We start from the raw sequence: 15429 nt of genomic DNA on the forward strand, positions 1-15429 counted from the left end.
GGGTGTCGACTTATTTGAGACCAAACGGCAGAGTTTTCTCTTTATTTAAAACATTTTATTCAATAATAGCGGAAAAATAATCATCGCGCGTAGGCTGTGCGAGAGTATTTGAAAGATCGTTGTTAACATCATCTTTGCGCGAAAAAAAACAGCTGGAGTACTATAAGTACCTAACGGAAATATGCAACCGCTATGTCAGGGTAGTGTGTTCTGAAGTTAGCCAAGTCTGCGCACAGCGGGCAGCATTCGGCTGTTAAATGTGTTTTTGTAATCCTCACCTCGGCAGCAACGATACAAATTGTCCCAAACGATTTCGATGATCGACCTTGTCGTATTGGCTTAATAGTTGTGCTATGTAATCCGCGTCTACACTCTCTACGCTTACTTTTGGTGCCATATATGATATGTCGATACAAGCAGAAACCGGCAGATTCGGTAGTGATGATGATTTGGGTTTTGGGGTGCGCCGGCTGTTTTGTCATGCGGCGCCCATAGACTTGGCAGGTTCATACGGATGAATTTCCATGGTGAACCAATGCATTCCCGCGCACATTGTTGCAGTTTTTAGGAAGCATCGGGTAAGTTTATCAATGCGCAAGCACATGCAATCATACGCAAGCACATGGGTTTTGGCGAGGCAGACAGTCCATCTGGTAACAGGTTGAAAGCTCGCGTATTCCCACAGTAGCGATTAAATGGTGTAATTGTTACTTGTCAAGTCAAAATAATCGCAGGCATATCTATATCTATGGCGTGCGCACCCGCTGACACTTTCGCAAAAACTGTTCGCTCTTGCAATAGTGTAAAACCTCGCCGCGTTTTACGCCACAGAAACATAATGTTACGAAGGACGCTGTGCTATTGCGGACCGTGTAGTTTGAAAACATTAGGTATCAGCTGTACCATGTTACAACATGTCCCGCTGGACGGTGGAAAATGCATCGCCTTGGCCTGTTAATTGTGAGTGCCGCTCTGGTAAGCAACGAAAAATGCATTATGTCACCGGTCAGCCTTTATGTAACGGGTCAGCCTTTATGTAACGGGTCAGCCTTTATGTAACACAGATCACAGTTTGTACTCTTTGCACCCGTCCTCGGCTTTGCTGCGGAGTGAGGGTGCTTAGCGTGCTCGACCGGTATCTGGTCGCCGTAGCATGCCGACTGTACCCTGGGTCAATCTTGAGAGCTGTTGAGGGAGGTGGGTGTTTTCATCACTCAAAAGCTCCTTGTTGAGTGTCTGTGTCATTTGCCTCGTTGATACGAGTGGTGTTTGCGCCGATACCGTGCTGGCGCGGCCTTCAGCCGCAATTTGCCGCTCTCACGCTCTAACTACGCCATTTTCAGATGATCATTTAAGCTTGCAAAATGTAACTGCCGGGTGTTTAAATGGAATATTCCACCTTTCTTGCACCTTTCACGCGTGGTGAGATCACACGGATGCAATATGATAAGAAATATCAGTATTTTCGAAATTTTGGAAAGTTGAGAAATTCGATTTGAATTAGGCGCTTTGACGGGAAAGATCTCATTTGGGTTCTCTCCTCACCACGACTCGGTCTGTCTTGGACTACTCAAGTTCGTCTCGACGGTGCCCCGGCGTCTTCTTAAGAGGCTCTGGGTAGCGTCCACCACGCGTGTGTCCGTATTGCTATTGGAGCTTTCCGCACAACCCGCACGAAAAGCCTGCTGATAAAAGCAAACGAACAGCCACTTCATCTTCGCAGAGGAAAACTTCCCTGAATTATGCTATCTAGGCGCCGCAAGCTCCTTGCCACCCAGCATACCCCGCACTTTTTTCGCACACGTTGACTCGGTCGTTCTTGAAAGGACTGACGCCCCCATCAAAACCCACGTGCTTGCGGTGGTGAGATTGTTTGGGTGGCGAGATTGTTTGGGTGAGGCAGGCGTCCACCTCGACGAAGGACCATGAACGCCACAGTGGTGAACGCCGCCTTCCGTGCGCTAGAATCGCCCAACGCCTCAAAAATGCGTGTAGTCCATGCACGGCATGGCAGATGGGATACTAAGGGCGCGTTCAGCGGAGGGAAAATTTTCAGCGAATTATTATCTCTCCGATGGTCATCCACGAATATGCTCCATTTGCGACCAGTGAGCCCGAAAATTACTCCTCAGTTTTGTTGCCCAAGCGCCATGCAGAGGCTACGGTTATAGCAGTGTATGGCGAAAGAAGAGTTTTCCACCGTGACAATGCTCCGAAAAATTTCCTAGATTCCCCGGCGCGAATGATTATCTGCGATGGTGCTCGGTGTGGCAGTCCCGAACGCGATTCCGGAGAATTTTCCAACATTCTGGATAACTGTCCGAGATTATCTGCGAGCCGAACGCGCCCTTAAGGAAGACAGAAGTCGAGCGGGGGTCTGGAATGCTCTCAGCATGGGCGATATGTACCCCGGATCTTAAGAACAGCCAGAAAACCGCAGCCACGTGACCTGTGTCAGTGGCTGGCTGGGTAATTTCCGAATGGATGGCTAAGCACAGGATGACGGGAAAAGCGCATTACTAACGGCCGAGGGACTGACTCTCAAATGGATGAGGGCTGGATTATTGTGATGTGATGCACGTCATTTGACTGACTCACTGTGGATCGATGCGCAACACATACTGCGTCCTAGTTTTTGTCTGTCGCCAGCGAGATGAGCAGTTGCATGCGTCTTCGGCAGCCGAGAGCAGGGGCTGTGTGCGTGTGCGTGTGCGTGTGCGTGAGAGCGGTACCTGAGAACGCCTGCTGCCCCGCAGGTGAGCGTGGTGGGGAAGCAGGAAGGTGACGCGCTGGTGCCATACCACACCTCCAACGGGCATCGGCTGCTGCTGCTCCAGCCAGGCCGCCGCAGCCACCAGGACATCTTCTCGGACGAGCTGGCGCAAAACCGCGCGCTCACCTGGTGGCTGCGCGGCGGCGGCTGGCTGCTGTGCTTTGTCGGCCTCAGCTGCCTCACCAACATCCTGAACGTGCTGGGTCAGTGTTCCACTGTTGTGCTGTGCCGTCCGCTGTCTCACTCTCTTCGGCCTCGGTTTCCCGACGAGCATCCCGGACGGCAATGCTTTGCTTTTCACACGAGCCGGTTTCCTTGACACCCACACTCTTTTGTTTTCTTGAACGGGCTCAGCCGTTCCCATGCTTCCCCGTCTTTCCATCTCAGTGTGTTTGATGTATTCCGTGTGCTTATGGATGACCCCTGGTATGTTAAAGGTTATGTTCGTTCATGCCATGCGTACATGTGATGTGTATTACTGTTTTCACTGAAGAATGTCAACCTCATTGAACATAAATGTTGTACCCACTATTATAGTGGGCCGGTTGCCTTACTCTCGTGCTGCCTGTGCTCCAGTGAGCCGGCTCCCCTGATTCCTGTGCTGGCCCGATGCCGCTGAGGGATTCCCTGGACTCCGATACCGCTGGGGACTCCCCTGAATTTTGTGCTGGCCCGATGTCGCCCGGGGGATTCCCCGACTCCAGCGATCCTGTGCTCTGGCGAGCCGGTTCGGCTTCCTCCCATGCTTTCCGTGTGTTGGCCAGGTCCCCTGACTTTTGCTTTTGCGTCGTTCTAGTCAGCGATGATGCCCTGGAATCATTTTCCCCTTCTCGTGGTTCTTCTGAGTTGCACTTTCCCTTTTCCAGTGAGTTCCGACCCCCCCCCCCCCCCCCCCCCGGTCCATTCCTATGCTTCCAGCATTTCATTAGGCCAGTTAACCCGAATCATGCCCTCGCGTGCTCCTCTCGCCCCCTTTGCTGCTTTGTTCCAGCGGGCGAGACCACCTGACCATGCCCCTCCCCCGCCGTCAGACTCCAGGGCCGTGGTCTCTAACTCTCCCTCACTCCGTGTTTCATTGAGCCGGCTCGTTGACCCATGCTTCAATGTTCCTGTGGGCCTCGCCCTTGACTCATGTTTTGCTCTACTGTTATGTTCCTCCTCTGTTCCAGTAAATGTTGTCCTGCGGGGAGCAATCTGCATGTTCTCCTTGTGCCAGTGAGCCGGTCTCTCTGATTCCGTTGCTTCCATCCCATCATGTTCCAATGTTCCGTTTCCCCTGATTCCCGCACTCCCGCGTCCCGGTGAGTCGGTGCCGTGACTTCCGTGTCCCGTGTCCCCAGTGTTCCGTTCCCCAGACTCCCTCACTCCCACGTCTCGGTGCGTCGGTGCCGTGACTTCCGTATCCCGTGTCCCCAGTGTTCCGTTCCCCAGACTCCCTCACTCCCATGTCTCAGTCGGTGCCGTGACTTCCGTGTCCCGTGTCCCCAGTGTTCCCAGACTCCCTCACTACCGCGTCCCGGTGAGTCGGTACCGTGACTTCCGTGTCCCGTGTCCCAGTGTTCCGTTCCCCAGACTCCCTCACTCCCGCGTCCCGGTGAGTCGGTGCCGTGACTTCCGTGTCCCGTGTCCCCAGTGTTCCGTTCCCCAGACTCCCTCATTCCCGCGTCCCGGTGAGTCGGTGCCGTGACTTCCGTGTCCCGTGTCCCCAGTGTTCCGTTCCCCAGACTCCCCTCACTCCGGCGTCCCGGTGAGTCGGTGCCGTGACTTCCGTGTCCCGTGTCCCCAGTGTTCCCAGACTCCCTCAGTCCCGCGTCCCGGTGAGTCGGCGCCGTGACTTCCGTGTCCCGTGTCCCCAGTGTTCCGTTCCCCAGACTCCCTCACTCCCGCGTCCCGGTGAGTCGGTACCGTGACTTCCGTGTCCCGTGTCCCCAGTGTTCCGTTCCCCAGCTCCCTCACTCCCATGTCTCGGTGAGTCGGTGCCGTGACTTCCGCGCCCGTCTGCCCCCAGTGAGCCGGTTCCCTGTGGTGCGGGACGTGGTGGCACTGGGTGTCAACGTCACTCAACGCTAGCGTCTCGGTGGCCGTTTCGCTGGCGGCCGTGCGCTCAGCTGGCTCTGGTACCGGCCGCTGCTGGGCGGCGCCCTGCTGCTGGCCGCCGCGCTGCCCGTCTGGTGGCGTGCGCGCTGGGCGCCGGCCGACCAGTGGGAGAGCCGCGAGCCGCGCCTCACCGTCACGCGGCCGCGCGGCATGTACCGCTCCCAGCCGCCGCCCTACGGCTTCCGGACACCCTCCTGATGGCCGAGACCGTGGGCAAGAGGGATGCGGCGCGTGTCGCGAGTCACGCTGGCCCACAGGCCGCTATTATGACGGGTTCCGGTGTCTGGGTCGTGCCCAGGAAACGCCGAGCTGTTGTTGTGCGGGTTCGTTCGTTCCGTAATGCGGGCATTTCCTTGTTTATGCGCACAGCGTACTTGTGAAGGTCGTTTGCGTAGTGTTGCCGGTGCACGGTAGTGGAGCTCGTGAAGATAAATGCGAAGGACTCGGTTCGCGATTTCGCTGTGATTCAGTCTGTTTCATTCGTATACAGCGCCAGCGAGTTTCTTAGGCCCCAGCTGCCACGTGCGTTGTGTCATCAGGTTACCAGACCCTGACTTTTTTGTCTGCTTGAATCAGAGATGTGTTTATGTCGTCTGGCGTTATATACATACGTTGGCATGCTCGTTAGGTGAAGCGAATAAGTGCCAAGGGTGTTATTCGATTCTATACATGATATGTATACGTGGTACTTCGTCATTACAAATGGTTTTGTAGTCTGTTTTATAAGGAATGAGTGGCTACGAGACTAACGACCTTTGTGTTCACATTATTCACGTTTCAGATTTTAGGACAATGCCATAGCAACTGCATTTTAACGGCAGACGGTCTATTGGGTAGTCAAGCGTTGGGTTGAAGTTGAATGTGTATATCCATTTCAACAAGGAGTCGCTGGGGCAACGGCGGCGACGTATCCGCGACACCTGCCGTTTCAAGGGGATCTTCCACGTTTGAAGTTAAGCAAGCGTCAGGTATGAAAAGGGTCTCACCTATAATTTCGTATTTATAGCTATTGGTTTACTTTAAGTTGGAAAAGACTGCTCTAGGCAACATAATTTATTTGGCGAGTATGCTATTCAACACGTAATTGCTTCATCGCGTCACTGAACCTTGCGCAGCATTAATTGAGAGCTAATTGGGGGACGTAATAGTTGGAAGTCGTGCTGATGAACGACTCGGCAATCATATTTGTACTGTTGATCGCTACATGGCAAATGAAAGTAGGACATGAATGACGTTATGGAGGCATCGTGGATGCATGGGTTAACTTGAAATAGTTTGCACGAAAAAGTTCCCGCATCTTCGCGGGGCGTAGTTCAGAAACTAGGGGGGCGGGGGTGGTAGGTTGGAAAAAGGCAGGGCCGTGAACTGCGCCGAATGATGAAGATGGCTAGTTCAGTTCAAAAGCCCACACAAATGTAGAGCACTCCCCTGAACGTCTCCTCCCGGTTAGGAATCAGTTCAATGATTGCGCGTGGGAACGGGTTGTAAGTGGGTGCCATGACCCCCGCCTTCCCCAAATGCTGAGCGCCGGTTAGCCCTATGGCGGCGCATGCAAAAAAATAAGTTAAATTTGGTATTGGCAAGCCCTATCTTCTGAAACTTCTCCACGTGCGGTCCAGTATGGCAATATCATTGCTAATAGCAACCGCTGCAGGCCCCGCTGACCCGGGGCGCCCGCCAGGATCCTTCGCTGACACAGGCTAAGACAGGGCCGCGCACAAGTGCGGGACAGGACCGGGCGCTGGCACGCGTCCAGCCAGAACCGTGCGCTGGCACGCGTCCACGCAGGGCCCTGTGCTGGCACGCGTCCGCATAGGACTGCACGCTAGCCTTCGACTGCCAGCGCCCGGCCTTCGCTGGGAAACGCCTCTGGAAGCTGGGTCCTGGCCCTGCCAGCCTGAGCCGACAAGCGCAGGGTAACAGTCAAGTCAGCGAAACAAGTCGAGGCAAGGTTCGGCGCAACAGAACCTGTCGCCCAGCTGCTGGTTAGTGAAATGAATGGGTTCGATCTTTGCCAAACCACTGATTTAAATCAGAAATATATTTCAGAGATCGCAACTGCATCTTAGAAACGCGCACCACTTTCAGATGACGGGTGCAACAGCGTAGGACGTTTACAGGCAGTAACCGCTGGACTGGGCACGCCTTTAGTGAAAAAGTACTGTCGGGGTTATACCTCCGCAAAGATCGTAAATATCGCTGGAAATATTTGTCGGCAGGTGGTCCAGTTTTTTACTGGGCCCGGGCGAGAGCGCCGGTCATTGCCAACTGTGTGCCTTTGACTTGGTCAGTCAGGGCAGGCATACGACCAATGGGCGGGAGTCATGCTATGTCAGACATGGTAACCATACATACGCACGCACGCACGCACGCACCCACACCCACCCGCACACACCCACCCACCCACACCCACCCCCACACCCACACACACACCAGGCTGAGTTAAAAGACAGCATTGCGGTCATCAAGAAAATGTTTATTTCCTGTCCGGTATGGCAAGGATCACTTTTCATAAGGGGTGACAAGTCCTGATGTGGGCGAATTTTCCAGCTAAACGCGATTAAACCGAAACACCAACGGTCATAAAAAAACGGGACGAGCGGCTTGAGGCCGACAGAAATGCATGCGCAGAGGGAGCAGCGGTGCATGTGCATGTGCAAGCCATCATGATCCATTCAACGAGACTTTAAAGAGTGCAGAACATGAGCAGCACCCTATTGGGATTACAACTGATCATCACGAAACTGGAACAGCGCGGGACAGTCGCGTATTAGTACTAAAACAGAACTGCAGCTGAAACGGCACAGCAAAGCACCGTAGTAGTACACAAACAGATTACTGGGGAACTGAAGCAACACAGCACACCAGTCAAGGCGCATGACGTGGCAGTGCCATTGCTCCGTTAGTTATCACACACAAAGAAACATTCGGCCGCTGACGGTTCGCTGAGGCCCCTGGGGGCGCCGGACCGCGTCACGTGACGTCGTAGCGCGTGACGTCGTCGCGCCGCGGCTGCGCCGGGTCGCCGTACTCAAGCACCACCGTCTCGCCGCTGTCCAGCTGGCCGGCCGCCAGCTGCTCGACGGGCGTGTCCATGGCGGCGCTCACCAGGCCGCCGTCGGGGCGCCGGTACAGCAGCAGCCGGCGGCCGCCGCTCCGGTCGTTCTCATTGGCGGCGCCGCACAGGTCGGCCAGCGCGTCGACCACGCGGCCGAGCGTCCAACGGCGGCTGACGAACACGGGCCGCGCCACGCCGCGGCCGCCCGGCGCGAGCGCCAGCAGGTAGAGCCGGTCGGCCAGCGGCACAGCGCTGTCGCCGGCGGCGCGCTGCTTTAGCCGCATCAGCTGCACCTGCGCGGCCGTGCGGCGAGCGCGGTCCGAGCCGCGGCCGGCGCTCACGACCGGCGGCTGCGCCAGCCGCGCCGCCTGCAACGCCGCGGCCCGCTCAGCCGCCGGCTGCAGGCACGCCGCCTCCTCCTGACGCGCTCGCCACGGCGGGCAGTCGTGCTCGGCCTCGTGACGGTGCGTCAGGCAGCAGGGTCGCTGGCAGCCTGGGCAGGTGACCGGCGTCAGTTCGGCGGCCGTGCAGCCCGCCACGTGACAGCCGTACACCCGCGTGCTGGCAGTCAGGTCCGCCTGGCAACGGAAACATCGCTCGGGTCAAGTGATCGCGATAGCCGGCAGGTGGACCCGGTAACAGACGGGGCAATACGGGGCGGTAACAGACGCTGACGAGCAAGCTCGCTAGCAACACGTGTCAGAAAAAGCAGGCGCACCGATAAGAGAGGATGCTCATTATCAGATACCAAACGACGTTTCATAAGGTCAAAGGTTTTCACGACGTTTCATAACGTCAAATGTGTGTTTAACTCTTTAAATGTTGATGAGGTATGAAATCTGTCACGCCTGGTCAGTGCAAACAAATTCACAAGCATAAGTAGCACGTTTGGAGTTGTTTTGCGACGCATGTAACTGCTAGTCACCAGCAACGAATATTTCACGCCGGCAGTAGCCAGGGACGCTCAAAACACAGCTGGTTGTACCCCCCCCCCCCCCCCCCCCCCGACCATACCGCGGCTGCGCGTCAAGCAACGTTTCACTGAGCAAAGACGGTGTGCGCACGACGCCCATTCACAACGCGGCTGTATAAAAGCTATTGTTCAGTCGGACAGACGAGCTAATACCTCTCCCGCCACGGACTGGTGATCCCCTGAGCAGAATCAGCTGTAAATCACCTTCCATCTGGCTTTACTCACACGGTCTGTTAGCCTAGCCTCAGCTTTTTACCGGGGGACACATCTATGGACACATCTATTTTGCCTGGGCACACATCTATGGACACATCTATAGATACATCGATAGTCCTCGTCCCTGTGTCTCTGTGTTAATCCCTGTATCTCTGTGCTTCTCTCTGTACCTGTGGTTCTCTCTGTATCTCCACGTACCTCTCTGTATCTCTGTCTCTGTCTGTCTCTGTCCGGTCGGAAATATCACTGACCTCGGCCGGCTGGGGCGCCTTGTCGCAGCTGTGGACGTCGGCAGCGACATGGTGTCGACAGAAGGTGACCTGGCAGTGGGCGCAGACGAGCGGCAAGAAGTCGAGTTGGCGGCAGGCGGCCAGGCCGCAGTGCCGTCCCAGCTCCGGTAGCTCAGCCATCTGGCGCGACGGCCCGCGGAGCGTCACACTGGCGCCGGCCGCTCACTGCCAGCGCGCGTACAGACACCGTCCCAGCTGCGCACCGGACCTGGGCTGCACCGGCGCGGTGACGCATCACACGCTGCCTGGCTCTTGCCACCGAAATGTGTGAAATCCGGAATTCGGATATCTAGTGAATAGTGACCCACATGGATTCTTCGGTAGAAACACAACAAAATGGTTCGACCCTTGCATGCGCACAAGACATTCCAAATGTGACCAAACACAGCCATTGCGCAACCAAGATTTTGTAGCAAGCGGGCGATTGTGTAAGACACCATCGACACCTATATAGCACGGCCTCCGAGGAACCTTTCGGAGAGGGCGCCACTGGGTGACACAGTTCTCACGGCCACCACACATGTTTGATGAGAGGAGAGCACGCCACATCGGCGGCTGCGCAACAAATCACTGTTACCCTGGACCATTGACGACACCTGAGTTTCGACAAGCTCTCTCAAGTAAGTAAGACAAGCAAAGTGCGGTCGGGTGCCTGCCAGGTGGCTCTGCTGGACACCAGGATCGACGCCAGGTGCCGTGTCACCCACCAGCGCGCGCGCCTCAGTCGGTCGGCTGGCGCTGCTCGGCGAGCCGCTGCAGCGATAGGTCGGTCCAGCTGTGCTCCTGCTGGCGCAGACTCTCCACGGCGCCGCTGTTGTCCGGCTCTGGGTCAGGCAGCTCGTACAGTGGCACGGCGATCTCCTCCTCAGGCAGCGTGTCCCGCCGCCACGCCTCGTCGACGATGTCGATCAGACGGCCCTCCAGCGGCGCCTGGCTGTCCATCCTGGGAGGCAGGCCTTTATATAAGTGAAGTTGATCAAACCGCCTCTCTCCCCCCCCCCCCCCCCCCCCCCCCCAGCAGCACCCGGCTGTCCGTTCTCAGGCAGGCACACAACATGAGAGGTGAGGCCCAACAAATGGTCCTGTTCCAGTTCAGAGTATGGGGCAGTACAGCATGGCAGCACTGGGCAGTAGTAGGGTAGTAGCATGGGTTAGCAGCAGTGGTGGTGTTCCAATGTGGGACTGGGGTGCAAATTTTTTGTCTAATAATCATTAAGCAGCACTTTAAGATAGCCACTGGCCACCATTGCATGGTGAGCCACCAGCCAGTGAAACATAGCAGATCTTGACATGATCCTGTTGAGAGAGGGCTGGTGCAAGACTGCTTTGGGGCAGTTTCTACCAGTTTTGTGGGCACAACTTCATGAATTGGAGTTGCTGCAGGGGTGCAGCCAAAGGGAGGCATGGGATCATGGGCCCAGTCAAGCCCATAGGCTCTGAGTAGGCCCATGGCTGTCTGAACACACTGTTTTTTACACACAATGCAACAAAGTCAGACATATTTGAGCTTCCAGGCAACTGCAAGTGAAAGTCAAGGGCCCATGGGTGTACAAAAAGTATACTTGATTGATTGGCAGGGCAGTGATTTGGAGGATTTCAGCCTGCTTACAATGTCCAGGGGCCCTACACTTTCCGGGGGCCCTATATGTCTAGTTGCGGAGCCAGCCTGATTGTTAAGGAGCCTTTTATGCTGCTCTTGATTTCTTTGCATTTGCTCAGAGGGGTATTAATTTGTTATTGGCACATCCTATGCTCTTGTCACTCATGCATTACATTTGCATCCATTTCATAAAATGCATTTTAATGCAATGATACTTTGTGCTTACTCATAACAAAGCAAAAACACTGTATTGGTCATCAGCCATCAGCTGATCACACTGACCAGCCAGCAGTCTAAATATGCTTCAAGTCAAGTTTGTGCCTAATTTTAATGGTATTTAGCATTGAAATTAAGTTATTTTTCAGTTTTTTTCAAGAAACCTTGTCTCAGAATAATAGTATTCACCATGATCTGGAGAAAATGAACACACTCCATGCATGTGTGTACATGGCATGCCTATCTCTCTAGGGATGCACACAGTAAGATGGGTTTCCATATGCAAATAGCATATTAAGTCTTACAATTTGATTGCCTTACTTTAAGGATATTTGGGGGCCTCAACGCTGAAGGGTACCACAGTGTTGTGCATCCCCCTCCCCTTTACAAAATCCTGGTTCTACCTCTAGGCAGCTGATATCATTTGGGAGTAGCTCACACTACCCTGTGACAAACTGAACTGGGGTGCATGCTGCACAGGAGTCAGAATGGCAAAGTGCATCAGAATCTGTTATAAAAACAAAATAGCAGTAATCCATCCAGATACCAGCAAGAAAACCCTGGCACCAGATGTACCGTATTTGTGTGGACATCATCAATACATAACTTATTAAGGGCATTTGTGAGGAGTATCATACCTATACATAAAACAGTGTACTAACAGTCTTATGGCTTGTAGAATAACCAGGAGAATACACATATCGATAGATTGATATATTAACATGTTCATCATATATATATATATATATATATATATATATATATATATATATATATATATATATGTATATGTGTGTGTGTGTGTGCATGTGTGTTCATTCTGATCATTCTATAAGGAAACCTTGATCCTTATTTCACTCCATTTCACCCTTGTTTCTTGTTCCTGTTAGCACCATTTGAGCAGCATCATGGTGCATAAGCCACAGCTGTATTAACCTGTCTGATCCCACATGCAGCTCCTCCCAATCCACAGTAGCCAGCAATCCATAAATGATGGACAACTTGATTAGAAACTGTGAGTGTGCACACCTGAGTTTATAGCACCTGTTGTTAGTGCAGAACAGGCAAAACAGCTGTCAACAACTACATGGCACACCGGCTGAGCCAGGCAGGGTCCTGGCCTTCCAGTTCAGAGTCATCATCAGCTTGTGAAGTGTTTGAGGCTAGTTCATAAGTTGTAGCACACAGGTGTATGCCTCGCACTCAAGAAAACGGTCGACATCAGCCAAACTTAGCAGGCAAACCATACAATATTGTTACCAGTACATTCTCCAGACATTTTTTATTCCTTTGACACCTTCAGATAGCTCTATTTCCCATCTGATGTCAATACATGGTGATTTCCCTCACATCTATCATCCGCCGCCCACACAGCCACACCGACCACAGCCCCAGCGACGCTTAAATCGGCAGCACAGCCGACAGCTGATTGTGGGAATTTTGCTAACGCTTACGGCTGATCGTACCATGACGTCACAAAACAACAGAATAACTGCTAAACTGTCGACAATTCCGTAATGGACCGCATGTGTGTAACGGGGGATCTGGAGAGCAAGTTACGGCGCCGTGGTCGTTCTTGTGGCCCCAAGGGCCCCCACAGGCTCGGAAAGGGCCAATAGCCGGCAGAACGGAAGTATATTATTGCACAAAACGCAACTAAAGCGGACATGGTTGGGCTTCCAGGCGACCAAGAACAGTAGCAAGCAAGGGTGGAACTCTTTATGTCTTTGGGGTCGTGCCCCCTTCCAATTTTGAGCTGGGGCCGCCCCAATGCTGGGCTGGTTGCAGTAGCGCTGGCAGGAGGGGGGGGGGGGGGGCACAGTGGGTACGTGCGCCCCTTTGGTTCCGAAGAGCCCGAAGGCCCCTCGGAACCTAAGATTAGGGGTCCGGAAAGCCAGCCAGAGATATCATCCAGGGGCCCGGCCCGCAGTACTAGGCACTCAAATGCCAGCCAGAGAGCCATGTGCACTGATCAGGGGCCCACTGAGCCGATAAGGGCCTATATTTCGGTCAGACACCACGAGTAACACACAGTCGGCTGCGTGGCGGCGTGGGCCTGAGGGCCCATTTCCCAAGCAGGGTCAAAGCCGGGACCAACGATTTACATTGTTCAGGGCTCCATAGCGCCCAACAAGGGCCATATGTTGCCAAGGGGCCCCGTGCCGACCGGAGGCAGTGTTTGTGGAGGCCCGAAGAGCATAGAGGGTCCCCGGGTCCGACGATCAAGCGCCCGATTGGAGGGTCTAAGGACATAAATGACTTGTCGGAGTCTTATTCAGGGGCCCAGACCTGCGAGTACGGACGCTCAAATAACGGCCAGAGGGTCATTTGTGCCAACCAGGGGCCCCCTGAGTCGATATAGGTCTACGTGTCGGTCAGGTACCACCCGTGCCACACAGGGGCATCCGTGTCTGTATGGGTCTGAGGGCACACTTCCCAATTAGCTACAAAACCAGGGCAATGATTTACACTGGCCGCAGGCCTTTTATCTGTCAGGGGTCCACGGCGCCTAACAGAGGGTTCTGTGCTCGCGAGGACCCCGAACCGACCAAGGGAAGTATTCGATCGGGCCCGAAGAGGGGCCCGGGCGGCACACCGGAGCCGACGATCAAAGGCCCGGTTGGAGGGCATAAGAGCCCGAGGGACTGGCTGTAGGTGACATAAAGAATTGCGGCGCGTAGGGTCACGACCCGAAATATCACTTAGAGGTCTTCTTGCACCGTTTTAGGAACTCCTGAGACAATGCGGGTGTCTAAGTCGGTCAGAGACCACGAACACCGAACAGTCGGCTCCATGTCCGTCTGAGCCCTGGACACCCATTTCCCAAGCAGACACGAGGCCGGGGTCAGCGATTCGCAATATTCAGGGTCCCTGACACAATGAGGGCTGCTAGGTCGGTTGGGGACTACAGTGCCAAACAGGGCATTCTGGGTCAACAAGGGGCCTCGAATCGGTCAGAGGAGGATTCGCTCATTTGGGACGGGGACGGGAGCCCGAACGGCAGAGGGTATCTGCGTTGGTCGGGGACCTCTGGCAACTGAATGAAACAAAAACTTATGGGGAGTGCTCATATTGAGGAACTAGAGAAGTCCTGTGCCAGTCAGGGCCCCCAGTGTCTAACGGTGAACCCCCCCCCCCCAACGTTTTTCCAGCATGGGCCCGTTAAGTCCAACTGGAGTCCATGTTTAAATTATTTCGTCACCAGCGGTGAGCAGAGATGTTGTTGCGTTAATGATGATTCATGCGTCGATCCAGAGTCAACTGCGCGAATCAGAAGGCCTCTCGTGACAGGGAGAGGTGCAATGCATATGGTGTATCGCTCCACGAGATTCTGATTCGCCCAGGGGATGCCGCTCCGCACACTGCGGTGATACAAAAAGGCCCTTGAGCAATTGACCGGGAACAACAATATGCCCCGTAGTGTTGTACTTAAGGGACCCCTTATACCCCTTGAGACCCCTTATGTCCTTTACCGGACATAAGGGGTCTCATTATCGCTGTATGGAGAGCGTTGAAATGAGTTCCAAATGGACAAGGCTAGCCTTGTTTCACTGAGCGCGCAACGATGGGCGAATATTTCATTGCAACTTTGAGGTTGTCCTCTGGACATATTATCAGTTACAGCAGCACGACTTTTACCTTCACTCTTCCAGTCCCACAGCCAGATTCCGGCGCCACTTCGCGGTGCTGTAAAGACCAATGCGTTATTGTCATCAATCCGTACAGGTGAAACATACGCCACCATAGTGGTACCACTAATCAATTCTGACTGAATATTGAACATATTCAGACTAACATAGCTTGGCCATGTTATTACAAATTGTTGATCCACTTTGGTCTTTAATCCACATTCGCGCAATCCTTGCTATTTCTGTACAGCCCAGATAAACATTGTGACAAAGTTTCTGAGTTTTATCGGTTTAAACAGGGTCACTGAACCATCTAAAATGAAGAGTGCCGGCGATTTATTCATGCAGTCATTTGACGCGCCATTTTGTCAGTTTATTTACTATATCACGACAGCATTAATCTAGCGATAGCCCTCTGGCCTATATTCTAGTTAAAGAAGATATAAGTGTGTAAGAGAGAGAGAGAGAGAGAGAGAGAGAGAGAGAGAGAGAGATGAGAGAGGAGAGAGAGAGAGAGAGAGAGAGAGAGAGAGAGGAGAGAGAGAGAGAGAGAGAGAGAGAGAGAGATAGAGATATA

The 15429-nt window shown here is 53.8% G+C and overlaps 2 protein-coding genes across 2 annotated transcripts; one reads left to right on the forward strand and one right to left on the reverse strand.

Moving 5' to 3' along the window:
• Positions 1 to 1925: 1925 nt before the first annotated feature.
• Positions 1926 to 4843, forward strand: LOC119111336 (transmembrane protein 43-like). Its single transcript, XM_037235151.1, has 3 exons — positions 1926 to 1991; positions 2757 to 2976; positions 4782 to 4843. The coding sequence occupies exons 1-3, from the start codon at positions 1926 to 1928 to the stop codon at positions 4841 to 4843; spliced, it is 348 nt and encodes a 115-aa protein (XP_037091046.1).
• Positions 4844 to 7843: 3000 nt separating this feature from the next.
• On the reverse strand, positions 7844 to 9527 carry LOC119111337 (AN1-type zinc finger protein 1). Its single transcript, XM_037235153.1, has 3 exons — positions 9369 to 9527; positions 8361 to 8506; positions 7844 to 7973 (listed from the first exon to the last, which is right to left on the reverse strand). Exons 1-3 carry the CDS (start codon positions 9525 to 9527, stop codon positions 7844 to 7846), a joined length of 435 nt encoding a protein of 144 aa, XP_037091048.1.
• Between the last annotated feature and the right edge of the window lie 5902 nt (positions 9528 to 15429).

Source organism: Pollicipes pollicipes, unplaced genomic scaffold, assembly GCF_011947565.3.
Source record: "Pollicipes pollicipes isolate AB1234 unplaced genomic scaffold, Ppol_2.1 Scaffold_7261;HRSCAF=8764_pilon_pilon_pilon, whole genome shotgun sequence".
NCBI lineage: Eukaryota > Metazoa > Arthropoda > Thecostraca > Pollicipedomorpha > Pollicipedidae > Pollicipes > Pollicipes pollicipes.